We start from the raw sequence: 14,755 nt of genomic DNA, 5'->3' as shown, positions 1-14,755 counted from the left end.
AATGGGGTCTCTAAGGAAGTAATTAAGGTTAAGGGAGGTCATGAGCCCGTTTTTCCGAGAAAAGGACAACGTAAACGCCTCACCATTGCTGAAGAGAGAAAGATCCTGGTGGTCAAACAGAGTGGTGGGTGAAATGGTCTTAGGCAGGCGTCCTCAAACTGGTTTTGCCCGTTTGTTTTTTTACTTCAAAATAAGATATGTGCAGTGTGCATAGGAATTTGTTCATAGTTGTTTTTTTTTTTTCTTTTTTTTTTTTTTTTCATAGTTGTTTTTTTTTTAAACTATAGTCCTGCCCTTCAACAGTCTGAGGGACAGTGAACTGGCCACCTGTTTAAAAAGTTTGAGGACCCCTGGTCTTAGGTAACCTGTTGTAAAGTCCTTTGTACTTCATGAACAGTAATACAGCATGGAAAAGAAAAAAAAAAAAGAAGAAGAAGAAGAGACACCAGAGAGCTCACCCTCCTTTTCTCCTTCTCTTTCTGCCACGTGAGGACTCAGAAAGCAGGCGGCCATCTGCAAGCCAGGGAGAGAGCCCTCAGCACAACTCAGCCCTGCCAGACCTGGAGCTGGGACTTCCAGCTCCAGAACTGTGAGAAACACGTTTCTGTTGCTTGAGCCACTCGGCCTGTGGTGTTCTGTTCCAGCGGCACCACCAGGCTACTACGAGTGTGTAGGGAATTTTAACTCCATGACCCAGGAGTCATAGCAAGATCTTTAAAAAGGGCTCATGAAAGTCAGAGATAAGATGAGATGTGATGGGAAATGTGTCACTGAGTGGTGAAAACCAGGCTCTCACCCCTAGCTTTGCTGATGCCAGGATGCCTGTGACAAGTCCCTTAGCCCCTTTGGATTTTAATTTCCTCAATAGTGAGAATCAGCCAGTTAGGTGTCAATCAACCATCTAGAGCTGTGCCATCCAATACATAGACACCCGTCATTTATTAAAATGTAAATAATTTAAATTTTATTTAATCATAATTAATATATATTTAAATTACTAAAATATTTAAATTAAAATCAAAATAAAATCTAAATTTTATTTAACTTAAAGTAATAAATTAAAATTAAATAAAATTTAAACTTTAATTCGTCAGTGGCCGTAGCCCTATTCTGAGGGCTTGGTAATCACATTGGCTAGTGCCTTCCATGTTGGACACTGCAAATAGAAAATTGTGCACATCATTACAGAAAGTTCTGTCCGACAGTGCTGAATTCTGGAATTTGGCACCCAAAGTCTGGTCCTCAGATGAGCAGCAGCACCGGGGAACTTGTTAGGAATGCAAAATCTAGGATGCCACCCTAGACCTTTAGAGTCAAAGTCTGCATTTTAATATGATTCCCCAGTGATTCTGTATGCAAATATAAGAAGCTCTGAGTTATAAGATTCCCTCTGGCCCTAAAAAGAAAATTTAAGAATCCAAGTATCTACTTGACAAAATCTTTGAGAAAAAAAACCAGCAAGCAGCTTGTCAGAATTCTGATTTACTGATTGTCCTAAAAGGAAAGAACTGGGGATGTCTGAGGAAAGATCAGCAGAATGGCCGCCCCTGCACGGAAGCAAGAGGAAGGAAATCGGCATATGTCTGTCTGAGGGGGGCGCGAGCAGCGTCCCAGTGCTGGGAGTGGGACTGGCCTGCTTCTGTCTCTAAGCTCCCCACCAACCTGGGTGTTCAGTCTCCACCTAATGAGCAGAGGATGGAAGTTCTCAATTTTCTGTGGCAGCAAAGAAACAAGAAGAAATGGATTGAATTTTCTGGGTACCTTATTTTCATAGAGTCTCAAGGTGCTTGCTAAGTTCCCCACATTAAACCTCACCAGGAAGGAGCAGGCGGGTCTTAACATTCAATTCGGGAAAAGGAGGAACACTTGACAGAGACCTAAGGGCAGACTGGAACACAAGCCTCTGGGATTATGGTCCAAAACTCCGCTCTGTGGCTTCAGCTATAAAACAGGAGAGAATGTGTTCAGTCCTCTCACTGCAGAAAGTTGTGGTGTCTTGGTGACATGCTGTTTTCAGCACAAAAACAAGGAGGATAATATTAGAGCTGTTGCTTGTTAAGAAAACATGTGCCTCTTACAGGACAAAATTGCAGCAGTATATCTTATTTAATTGATATTAGATTTTATTGCATAATGCTAAAATTTTAATGTGTCCATAAATCTCCTTCATTTCAGAGAAATGTCTGTTTTAAGAACACACTGTACAAGGATGAAGGCAAGAGAAGGGAGAAATAGATCCAGAATATACATTATTAATGTTTTAGGAAGCAAGTGAAATGGTGCCTCATGAAGGAAATTAGAAAAAATTAAAACAGCTGGGATTTTTTATTTGCTTTAGAGAAGAATCTGCTAATTTGAGACATAGCCTTACAGAGACAACTATTTTGATGAAGGTAAAAAACAAAGTGAGCAGATAGTGGAAATAGATTTGTAATATACAGGTCAGGTCTTAAATAGTCACTGGTAGAAAGTATGATATGTCCCCAGCAGGGACAAACAGGGCGCGCTGAGCGTCCTGTCATGGAATTGGGCATGGTGCAGAGGAGAGGGCCTGCCCGGGAGTCAGAGAAGCCAGGTGTGGGTCCAGCTGTGCCATCTACTCTGTGTGATCGCTGACAAATTTCAGTAAGTGCTCAGAACCTCCGTTTCCATTCTGTAAAATGCAAAGAGCATCCACAGGTGTTGGGTGGGGCTGGGGGGTGGTGGCATGAAGAGATGCTTTGTGGAAAATGCCTACAACATAATAGGCAGTTAATACCTGCCAGTGTACCAATTAGTGAAATAATGGTTTGGGGTCAAATCCAAAGCAATGGCAAAGTAAGTGCACAGGGACACGCCTGGGAGGAGAGGTGGCAGCTGCTGGCTTGCTCTGGTGCAGGCATCTTGCCCTCTGCCCACCTGCCTGCAGCGAAGCAGCCCTGACTTGGGTTGGCAATGCCGGGGCAGGTTCAGGAGTACAAGGGCCCGTGTCTCTGTCTGCCTGGGGTCTGTGCATGTCAGTACTGCCAACCTTCAACCCAAACTCTGATCCTGAAAGGAAACAAGCTTGCAGGAAAAAAGAACTACGTTCTTTTGCTGGTTCCCATTTCAATTACCATTCTAATTCCCTTTCCTCCTGATGGAGAAAGAACATCCTTGCAGGTGGGATCTGGAATCTCTGCTAAGCCAGTCCCACGTGGTAATGACCCTTCTTCAGCACTCAAGTTCTCCCCATATCTCTTTTCTGCTCTGAGCATTTCCATTCAGATGAAGTGGCAGGAACTGCGGAGCCCTCTCTATTCTTGCTGGAGAAATTTACACACGGTCATTCCTAACCTGCCTATTTCTCCATCTTATTTCTGCCCTTCACCGACCTCATTCAGCCTGAACACAGAAAGAGAATAATTTCCTCACCTCTGGTTGCTCAGTTCGCTCTCTCCAGCCAATGACCAGATTCATCTGTCACATGACCTGTGTAATTCACTGGTTCTAACAGTATTAGGCTGCACCATAAACCCAAACCCATCCTATTTGATGGGAGCAGGGAATTTATTTGAGAGTATTTAAAAACTGATCAATATCCTCATTAGAATTCCATACACATAGAAAAAATTAGATATTTTCATGTCAATCAAAAGAGAAGATATTTAGATATTTTAGATATTTTCATGTCAATCAAAAGAGAAGAACATCAGATTTATTTTATAATGTTCCACACAAACCCAAGTTTTTCTGAGTGCATCACAGACCTAATTTTGCACGGCTGATAACAGTCTCAGGGCACCTTCATTTTAATTATTTCAGATCTAGGAATAAAGAAAAGATGATTAACTCAGTGACAAAAATATTCTTATTTTCCTTGTAAGATTCTTGGGAGGGAACGGTACTCAGAAGGTAGGTAGGGGTGGAGGAGGGAAGACTCAATGGTTACAGAGCAGATACAACGGCCTCAGCTCAACGACACATTTAAGTATGGATGCCCTTGGTAAGCTTTCAGGTCTATAAAATTAGAGCACAAGAAAATAGATGATGTTTAAAGGGTAATCTTACATAATGCAGTTTATTGATATATCAGCCTAGGGTTCAACAATTAAGGCTTATAATATTGAATGGTTGCCTTTGTCAATGAACAATTCCTACCTAACAGACCAGTACAGAATTTAAAGCTTAAATTAAATCAGCATTTATTACACACGTGTCTGTGGTCATCTGGTGGGCTGGCTGGGATGGGTTGGTCTAGGATGGCCTCTCTCCCACGTCCGGCAGTTGGGTGGCCATTGGCTGAGTTGGTGGAATCAACTGGCCAGGTGCCTTTGACCATCAAGCCATCCAACCTTATGTGACAGGTTGCATGATGGCCCCCCAAAGATGTTCATGTCCTAATGCACAGAGGAGGGACTCTGCAAATGTGATTAAGTTAAGGGTCTTGAGATGAGAAGATCGATCATCCCAGATTATGTGGGTAAGTGCAATGTATTAATAAGGGTTCTTATAAGAAAGGGGAAGGGATAAGAGTCATAGAGAGAAGATAGAAGGATGGAAGCAGAGGTTAGAGAGGAGGGAAGATGCAACATTGCTGGCTTCAAGACGGAAGAAGCGTCCACAAACCAGGAAATGAAGGCAGCATATAGAAGCCGGAAAAGACAAGGAAACAATTTTCCCTTAGAACCTCCAGAAGGATCACGGCATGGTGGACCTGTTTTAGACTTGACCTACAGAATTGTAAGGAAATAAATATGTGTTTCTTTAAAACACTAAGTTGGTGGTAACTTGTTACAGCAGCAATGGGAGGCCACTGCAGCTGGACTTGTTAACGTGGCAGTAGGAGGTTTCCAAGAGAGCAGGCAGGAGTGAGTCACAGCTCAGAACCGTCACTGTCATTTCTGCCACATTTTATCCTGAGTCACAAGGCCAGTCTAGATGCAAGAGATGGCAAAATAGACCCCACCCCTTGATGGATTCTGTTTCTCTCACCTCTGGATGGGAGAAGCTGCAAAGTCCTATGGCGAGGGGTGAACGCAGAGAGGGGTGAAGAACTGTGGCCATGTTTTGTGATCAGTTTCCCACTATGCCCTTCACAAATGTCAGAGGACATTGAAAAACTCTTTCTGACCGTGGTTTCTTTTTCATTATCAGGGACACAGGGAGCATGGGTGTCCGGACCTTAGGCACGGCTATCTTCCTGAGTCTTTGGGAGACTTACGTGTGTCCAAGAAGTCCTGGATGGAGGGACTTTATCCAGCACTGGGGAGTTTGTTGTTGTGTTGCTTTCATTTCTGCGGGCCTCCTCTCCGCAGCCTTCTGCTGGTTTCTGTCCTCCGTCGCAGCGCTCACCACCTCCTGGATTATCATGTGTGTTCTGCTGTGTTGCTCCAAGCACGCGCGATGTTTCATTCTACTCGTCTTTCTCTCCTGCGGCCTGCGAGAGGGCAGGAACGCTTTGATTGCGGCTGGCACGGGGATAGTGATCTTTGGACACGTGGAAAATATTTTTCACAACTTTAAAGGTCTCCTAGACAGTATGACTTGCAATCTAAGGGCAAAGAGCTTTTCCATACATTTTCCACTTTTGAAAAAATATATAGAGGCAATTCAGTGGATTTATGGCCTTGCCACTCCACTAAGTCTATTTGATGACCTTGTTTCTTGGAACCAGACCCTGGCAGTCTCTCTTTTCAGTCCAAGCCACGTCCTGGAGGCACAGCTAAATGACACCAAAGGGGAAGTCCTGCATATCCTGTACCAGATGACGACTGCAACAGAGGTGGTGTCCTCGCTGGGTCAGAAGCTACTTGCCCTCGCAGGGCTTTTGCTGGTCCTACTTGGCACTGGCCTCTTCATGAAGCGATTTTTGGGCACTGGTGGTTGGAAGTATGAAAACATTTACATCACCAGACAATTTGTTCAGTTCGACGAAAGGGAGAGGCATCGGCAGAGGCCCTGCGTGCTCCCGCTGAACAAGAAGGAACGGAGGAAGTACGTTGTCATCCCATCTTTCTGGCTGACACCTAAAGAAAGGAAAAACCTGGCATTGTTTTTCCTCCCCATCCTCACCCATCTCTACATCTGGGTGCTGTTTGCAGCCGCAGATTATCTGCTGTATTGGCTCATTTTCTCAGTGAGCAAACAGTTCCAACGCTTGCCGGGGTTTGAGGTTCACTTGAAACTGCACGGAGAGGTAGGGGCGCCTGGGCCCTTCTCGCGGTGTGTCGTGGCTGTTTGCTGGTCTGTCTTGCAAAAGATTACGAACTTCCTGAGGCAGGGGAGTGTCTTCTTCACCTCTGCATTCCCTGCGCCCTGCACGCTGCATGCCACGTAGAAGGAGCCCAACAAATGCAGGTTCAGTTGAAGTCCTGACGTTAGGGTGTGATTCTGTATTCGTTTCCTATGGCTACTATAACAAATAGCACAATGGGGGTGGCTTCAAACAGCAGACGTTTATTATCTTATGGCTCTGGGGGTGAGAAGTCCAAAATGAATATCACTGCGCTAAAATCCAGGTGTTGTTGGCAGAGCCACGTTTTCTCCAGGTTTGTGGTGACCACTGACATTCCTTGGCCTGTGGCAGCACCACTCTCATCTCTGCTTCAGCTTTCTTGTGGCCTTATTCTGTGTATGGAAAACCTTTCTCAGCCTCCCTCTTAAAGAACACGTGTGACCGCGTTGGGGCTCCCCAGGATAACTCAGGGTAATCTCTTCATCTCAAGGTCTTTAACTTAATCACATTTGCAAAGATGCTTTTCCGGAATAAAGGAACATTTACAGGCTCCAGGGACTAGGCCCTTAAATCTTTGGGGCAACCATTTTTAGCCTCCTACTGTCAACAGCTGCTGACACATGGCAGCAGGTGTCTCTGGTGTTGAACATGAGGTTGATTCTCAAGCAGGAGTGTCTGGTATGAACCTAAGAGACTAGGACTTGGGGCCTGCCCTCCTCAGACTTGTGCAAGCAGACTCTGAGCAACTTCTCTGAGTGAGAACGTCTTTTCTGTGCTGCTGAGTCCTTATTAAACGTAGGACAGCTCTCAATGCATCAGCATATGCTTAAAAGCATGATTGTTGGAAAAGGGCTACTAAATAACTGAATAATATGGCTGGAACTAGTAACCGGCAGAACTCACTTAAAAAAATGCTACCCAGCTACTCTTTGGTTTTTTGAGATAGTTATTAGGTCAGTGGTTCTCAATCTTAAATGTGTATTAAGAATTTCCTGGGATCCGGTGTAGTGGATCGTGCCTATAAATCCCAGCACTTTGCAAGGCTGAAGTGGGAGGATCACTTGAGGCCAGACGTTTGAGACCAGCCTGGACAACAGAGCAAGACCCTGACTCTAACCCCCCCCTCAAAAAAAAAAATTAAATTAGCCAAGTGTGATGGTGAACATCTGCAGTCCCAGCTACTCAGGAGGCTGAGGCAGGGGGATCACTTGAGCCCAGGAGTTTGAGGTTACTGTGAGCTATGATCATGCCACTGCACTAGCTTGGATGACATAGGGACACCCTGTTACTTAAAAAAAAATTCCTGGGATGGATACAGAGCATCAGGTATTTATAGTTTACAGAGATTTATTTTAAATGGGAGAGCATTTGCAGTAAGCACGCCATGTGACTGCAAGGTAGGGGATCCATAGACCCACACTTTGAGGAACTGGTTTTGGTGCCAGCAGCAAGGACTAAACCACTGGTCCTCGACCTTGGCCACAGAGTCGCATCACTGCGGAGCTGAACAAACAAACAAACGGACCCAATTATTCTCTCCAGAATCCCCAGTGATTCTGATTTAATTAGACTGGGATGAAAGATTTTGAAAGCATCCCCAAGTAATTCTGATGTGTAGCCAAAATTGAGAACCACTGTTCTAAACCCATCCCCCGAAGACCAAAGCCAGAAATTTAAACTTTAATCGCCATGGGATGGATCTGGGGAAAATATTAATTGTCCAAGACAGTGCCTTTGTCTGAGCTGATGCCTCCTGTGTCTTGAGGAACTAACTGGCTTTCCTTCCTCAATTCTCCTTCTCCCTTCTCGCGTTGGCAGCTGGGTGCCAACAGGGGAGACGGTGGTATTTGTGTATCCCACTTTCATCTTTTCTCTTCCATTTTCCCTGCAGAAATTTGTGATTTTGTTGACATTTCAGAGGATCTGGATATTGTCAGACACTTGTAGTTTTTTTTTTTTAACCCAGAACTTGTGAAGCTGAACCAGGCGGGGGGTGTGTGTCGTGTGCACGTGTGTGAGAGACGCGTGCTGGGGTCAAGTTCCCCAGCCCAGGCTGGTGCAAACACTCCTCTTCATCAAGCTGCGATGGGTTGTGCTGCTGCCGGAGGAATCCCAGAGGGAAACTGTAGCAACGCTGCCTGTAAACCCTCCTTTGAAACTCCACTCTCCATCTCTCTCTCTGCATCTCCCGGGGCCTCTGATCCTCCTGCTGCGTCCACACTTTCCCTCCGCTTTCCTCCGCCTCAGCAGATACGTCGTCCCTCAGCTCCTGCCCTCCTCATCCAGCCGCTTCTCAGAGTTGATTACTGCGAGCTCTCTGCTTCCCCTGGAGAGATCAGTTAATTACAAGGCACCCTGGTGCTCTAGATATTTGGAGCGGGATGGGTAATGGAAGTAGTGTTTCAAGGGAAAGCTGAAGAAGAACTTCAGACCTGCTTGATCTTGGGAGATGGCCAGAGATAGGGCCTCTCTCCTTCCCTCATTCTCCTGTGTTCTCAGCTCTCCCTTGCCCTCCTTCTTGTTTTGCTTCTCTCTCACTTATTTCTCTCTCAGCCCATATCCACGCCTGTCTTGTAAGTTCTCAACAATTTAGACAGATGGGGGAAAAGCATCCAAAACAATCCAGAAGATTTCCAACGACAAGGTCCTGGCACTTTCATCTTTGGGCACTGCTGGGTGCTGGGATGTGAAGATGTCTAGACTGCATTGGCCTCTGTTGAGGGACTCACATCCTGGGGGAAGCCACCACACACACATGTAACAACAGCAGGGTGGTGGGCATGGGACAGATGTGAGCACGGGACTGCCATGGGGGCTCCTCTAGAGCTCTCTCCTGCCATGCCTGGAAGACGGTGCTGCCTGCCCTTATCCCAGGACACCCTTGGAGGCACCTGGTCTTTTCCATTGCTGCAGATTTGCAAAGAAGTCAAGTGGGAAGAGAAACATTGGCTCACAGTGTTGCCAATATTTCTCTCCCACTTTCATATGATTTTAAATAAATGTTTTCAATAAAGAAGATGGGAAATGACCCAAGTAGAGACAGCTGTATGGGTGGGCAGTATAAGTAAAAATAGCCATAGTCTCTAGTTATTGAGAACCTAGCATGCACACGGCATTTGGCTGCATTCACTTTTCAAGACTGCCTGACACCAGAGCCTGCCTTCCATTCATTACTTCCTTAAGAAACGTAAACATATTTTAAAACATCAGGGTACCATTTAGTATATTGCTTGGCAATTTGAAAGAGTTAATTTGTCTTCCCTCAACAACCCCATACAAAAGTGTTGACTCAACCTTTATGCAGTTTGGACTCCCAACTGCAAAATCCCCAGTTAAATCCTAGACTAAATAACTCCATCCCAGACCGAACACCCACCGCTTTCTTATTGCAGGATTTCTCATCGCTGACTCAATCGATGTGTTTGTTTCTTCAATAGTATTAAAGAGAGTGAATGCCTTTGCTCAGGGGACTGAAATCTCTCTAGTTAATTGTAGGCAGACTGTCTTTTTAATAAGAGAAAAGGAGAGGCAACACAAATGTTTTTCATTGCTTAGGCACCATGCTGGGGAAATTATAGATTTGACTTGACATTTGTGTAGAGGTCTTGGGTTTGGGGTGTCCAAATTCTGCACAGGCACTGGGATAGACCCAAGGTGTCCTCCAGGTGTGATTGGGCTCTTTTTGAGAAATCGTTTACCTTTTCCTGGCCTCAGGGCTCTCTGGCACTGGGGTAATAATAACTTACTAAGCACTCTGGTCTGTAAGGCTAATAATGCTCCATCTCCAAGGTGTTTAATTTACACTGGGAGTAGTTTTCATGGGCAAGATCTGGTCCATTAATTCCTGTTTTACCAAATTAGAAAACAAATCCACCAAGAGACTAATGACTTTCCCAGGCAAGGGGGGGAAGAGCTGAATCAGCACAGACTTCTCCTGCTGGTGGCTTGGCTGGGTGGCTCAATGTCATCTGCTGCCCTCTGTGTCTGTCTGCTGAGGGCAACTGGCTTGTTCTCTCGCCTTCAAAAGGAAAGGAATACACCCCTCGTGAGATCCAAGAGGGATGAGAAAATTTCCTGTTTTTGAGACCTCCACAAATAAGATTTTAGAGCCTCCTTCAGTAAAGTAGGCTCGAGGGTCAACATTTCCACGTGGAAGGCATACAGTACACTCAGTAAGAATAACCCCCCCAAGCTCCAGAAGGTTGGTTTAGAATGTAAGTTAGTGTTCAACATCCTTGTGACCTTGTGGTCTGCTTAAGGGTGTTTGTCCAGACTGGGAGAATGTGACTGGGTCTTAAGGGGCTATGTTCCGAACAATCTTCCTCAGAAGTTTAGCTGACTCCCGTCACCCTTCATTAGCCTCAATGTGGCTCAAACTGTAGAAACACGTATTTCAGGACAATGAGGTATATGGTGAAATTGGTTGTGAACACCGCTGGCTAAATTTAGACAGATTTCTCTGCTTTCTTCTCAGAGCCTTCGACAGTCTGGTGGGCATGTGACTTTCAAAAGAAGGGATAAAGTAGACAAACTTACTTAATACACTTCTCTCAAGGGAATCTATATTATATTCCCACAAGCCCACTTTGGAAGACACTGTGATAGTTAGCAAATAAGACACATTCCTTCTCCTTTGCTCCAATCATAACACACAAAAGAATAGTTCCTTTAGCCAAAGCTCCCTGCATATTTGAAGATAAATGCTATGTGTCACGCACTGGAAAATACTTTGAGAGACAGGAACTGAGTACGAAACTGGCCTGGATTTTGATTATTTTATTCTTTCATTTTAGAAGCAAGGAACCCAAGACATCATCCATGATTCTTCCTTTAATATATCTGTGTTTGAACCCAACTGCATCCCGAAACCAAAGCTCCTTCTATCTAAGACCTGGGTTCCTCTCGGTATTATCCTTGTGATATTAGTGATGCTGGGACTGTTGTCTTCCATCCTGATGCAACTTAAAATCCTGGTGATAGCATCCTTCTACCCCAGCGCGGAGAGGGAGCGCGTCCAATACCTACATGCAAAGCTACTTAAGAAAAGATCAAAGCAGTCACTGGGAGAAGTCAAAAGCAAACTGAGTCTGTACTTCACAAAGGTAAGGCTAAGTTGTGGATATAACCTCTAAACAAGAAAGTGTTCATTCGAGAGGCAAATGGAAAGGGCACTTCAAAGCACTCTTCAGCTTCACACTAGGTATTCCAGCGGCAGATAGGACATTGGGGGAAAGTTAACAAATGTACACGGCTGAGGCTCTTAGCTTTGTGATCTGAATGCTGGTCCAGAGGATTCTACAAGATATCCTTCAAAATATTGGTTTAAGGTAAGTGTGTTCAGTCATGTTGTAGAGAGGGTACTGGGAAGGTCCTCTGTGGTAGCTGTTAAAGGACAAAGCCCAATAAAGGATACTTTCCCTGGTCAAGGATAAAGAACAGAAGAAAATATCTACCACAACTTTGTGAACTCCAAAGAATTTGCTTATTCTCCTCTGTGTGTGTGTGTGCGCGTATACACACACACACACAGTGACTCTCATTATATATAAAATGGACACATATCAAATATTTTATTTAACTAACTTATTAATGAGGGAACAGTAAGAAATTACAACTAACTAAAAGAAAAATTCAAAGAACAGACACACATATAGGCCATCAGGGACACCGGAATGAATTTGCTTCATAGATATAAAACTGACTTCTTCCACAATGGTGGGTGGGAGGGATCATGGTCCCCTTCACCCTGCAGTGAAGTTCATTTGCAGGTCATGGATAAGAATCATTTCCATCATTGCTATCAGCCATCTGCAACTCACGGAATTCAGAAATAGCTCAGAGATAGTGAAAGACCAGGATAACCCACAAGGATAAGCTTTTCTGTCCATTTCAAAGTCTATTGGCAATTTTTCCTGACACCTTTAACTGCACAATGAAAAAGTTACGTCAGAGGCATTTGAAATGACTCAAGTTCTCATTCATCCACTTTTTTGTCTTTTCAGATTCATTTCTGGCTTCCAATCTTGAAACTGATCAGGAAGAAACACGGGGACATTGCTAGTGAAGGCAATCCATGAGAGGTCCTGTGTAGCTTTTCAGCCACACTGCACCAGAAAGTCTCCTCTGGTCTACTGATGGCGGCCATCCTTCATGCCCAACGGTGGCCACTCTTCATGCCCAATGACAGAGAACTACATCCCACGGTCCTATCAGGAGTCTGCATGTGCAGGGCCACCTTGCATCACCTGGTTACGCTCCTTTCATTGCAAAGCCAAAGGGCTGCCAGGTGAATGGTTACATGGTCTGTCTTCCAAACAAAGCACATGATCTGGCCTGTGTCATGATCTAACAGGACTACACCCAGGCCCCTTGGTGGGTGATGAGTTTCCTTAGAGCAATAATCAAAGAGAAAAACAGAAAAAAAAATTAGAAAACAATTGAAATCTCTACGGCAATCTCCCAAACATATTCCAAGGAAAATACACGTGGGAAAAGCCAGCAAACTATCTTTAAACTCTTCTGTCCTTAATTTCTTTCGTAGCTATTACCTACCCCTACAATTGTCTCTCTTCCCCCTGCCCCCTTATTCAAAAACTCTTTCTGAAATCCCTTTGCAGCAGTTTCTAATTTCTTATCACCGCCTCAGTGCCTACTTCCTATTTGCCTAGATTTATTCTGTTTTTTTCTCTTCTAGCAAATCCTATAGCCTGCTATGTCCAGCAGGGTGGCCTAGGGACCATATGCATCACAATCACATAAAATTCTTATAAAAATGCACATCTTGGTTCCCTTTTCACCTTTCACTATACTCAAAATGACTTTTAACAAGTCACAGGACTTGCTGTCTTTATCTGTTAGGCATGTTTGCCCTTAGTCTGAAGTGCTCTTCCCTGTTGGAAGGACAGACTAGAAGGGAGGTGCTGTCACAAAAGGCAATTTTGATCGTGAAAACAAGATTTAGACTTGCTCATTAGGGCCAATCGAACTTGAATAGAGGATGCTTATTTAATTACATCTTATCCACTTTAGATTTAAATGAATGGTTAGTTAAATTTCTTGAGACATCTACTGTGAAATGTGCTCTGTTTAATCTTACAGAGGCAGAAAGATACTGCCCAAGGCAATTTCATGAAGCTTCCTTTTTTCACCTTTAATTTTAATGGCCTATAAAAAGTATATTATGGTCTGTGTCACCATTTCTCATCTCACAGATCCCGATTTGGTGACCCTATTTTGTTAGGGTCTTTCAAGTGTCATTCTGATGTCCTCATTGTCTCCACATTTGGTGTCAGTTGAGTTTCTCTTTGATAGTAAGATATAGTAATTCTAAACAATTTCATGATGATAGACCTCTTTTATTTTTCTACCTGTAATGTTACACGTTATCTTTCCTCTCTTAGATTCTATGTCTGCCACTTTCTCAATTATAATTATAATATGAGATATATCAAAGTCTTCACACATCATATAATTTTGTCTTAATTCACTTAAGAGAAAGAAATACACATATATCATCCTAAGGGAGTAAGAACTACCTTTCTCACCTAAGTCAGTAATGGTGATTCTCAACAAGTAACAAAGCCCGCTGAGGTCATTGGTTTACATTATAGTATGGAAGAAAGAGGAACGGGCTGAAAAAAATGAGTGTGGGTTGAGTGTATTACTATCTATATTTAAAAGCCTGTTATGTTAGGCTAATATAACCCCAGGAAAGATTTAAATTAATGAGTAGGTGGCTGGGGCTTTCCAATTTTCAGGGTTCAGAGCCCCTTTTGGTTTTAATTCATAGTGGTTGCAGTGACCTTTTTAAAAGTAAGAAAAAAGGAGGGAATGAATAACAGGGTACAGGAGACAATTTATCACATTTTCTCATCTCAATTCTGAGTGTCTATGAACCTTGTTTTTGTATTCAGGGAAGTAGAAGAAATTAGAGTAGAATTTGTCATTGGAGCAATTTGTGCAAACGCCAATGGAAAGCACAAAAGGTAATGACAGACAGAAGTAAAAGCTTAACTAGCCACGGAAACTGCAATTAAGGCAGAAGGTGTTCTGCACTACTTTCCTGGATGCTGAGGAAATGCACAGCATGGTGTGTGAAGTGTCCCTACCCTGCCCCGATCCTCATCTGGCAAAGACAAGGAGCAGCGCGCCCACTGACCACAGCATGGGGCTCAGGAGGTGGACAGGCTTATGGGACATAAAGGAGGAGCTGAAAGGACTGAGACAAAGATGCAGATCTTGCCCACCCACTGAGCAGTAGCTCCCGAAGCTGCATGGTCATCAGAATGACCTACAGAGGTTAAAAAATATAAAAGAATAAAATTCCAGATCCCTAACCTAAACTTAGATACACCAACCTAGATAGTGGGGAGAAGGTCTTGGGAATCTGTGTCCTCAGGGACGTCATGGGTGATTCAGATGATTGGGCAACTTTGTTAACCACTGATTTAGAGAATTGTAGCTTTGGAAAGGCGGGGTTGTTGATTAAATAAAAATACATTTACACATATCTATGTATTAATAATTAGTTGTGTAGACACACAAATAGGACTTCGATTC

At 43.9% G+C, this 14,755-nt stretch overlaps 1 protein-coding gene across 2 annotated transcripts; it reads left to right on the top strand.

Moving 5' to 3' along the window:
* Window positions 1-5,128: 5,128 nt before the first annotated feature.
* Window positions 5,129-12,845, top strand: DCSTAMP (dendrocyte expressed seven transmembrane protein). Of its 2 annotated transcripts, XM_012784263.3 has the most exons (3): window positions 5,129-6,157; window positions 10,990-11,298; window positions 12,199-12,845. In XM_012784263.3, the coding sequence occupies exons 1-3, from the start codon at window positions 5,129-5,131 to the stop codon at window positions 12,271-12,273; spliced, it is 1,413 nt and encodes a 470-aa protein (XP_012639717.2). In that variant the 3' UTR covers window positions 12,274-12,845. The 2 variants fall into 2 exon arrangements, with proteins under 2 accessions (XP_012639717.2, XP_075861195.1); XM_076005080.1 differs by lacking the exon at window positions 10,990-11,298 and having other exon boundaries at window positions 5,129-5,955; window positions 12,199-12,223.
* Window positions 12,846-14,755: the final 1,910 nt, after the last annotated feature.

The sequence above is a fragment of the Microcebus murinus genome, chromosome 7, assembly GCF_040939455.1.
Source record: "Microcebus murinus isolate Inina chromosome 7, M.murinus_Inina_mat1.0, whole genome shotgun sequence".
Taxonomy (NCBI): Eukaryota; Metazoa; Chordata; class Mammalia; order Primates; family Cheirogaleidae; genus Microcebus; species Microcebus murinus.
This window is presented reverse-complemented; position numbering and strand designations above follow the sequence as displayed.

What these genes read in the sequence shown, in the direction of transcription:
- DCSTAMP (XM_012784263.3), top strand. Translation starts at nt 5,129, where the DNA reads ATGGGTGTCCGGACCTTAGGCACGGCTATCTTCCTGAGTCTTTGGGAG. An exon ending in ACTTGAAACTGCACGGAGAG is followed by an intron (nt 6,158 to 10,989) that starts GTAGGGGCGCCT and finishes CTTTCATTTTAG; the next exon opens with AAGCAAGGAACCCAAGACAT. An exon ending in TGAGTCTGTACTTCACAAAG is followed by an intron (nt 11,299 to 12,198) that starts GTAAGGCTAAGT and finishes TTGTCTTTTCAG; the next exon opens with ATTCATTTCTGGCTTCCAAT.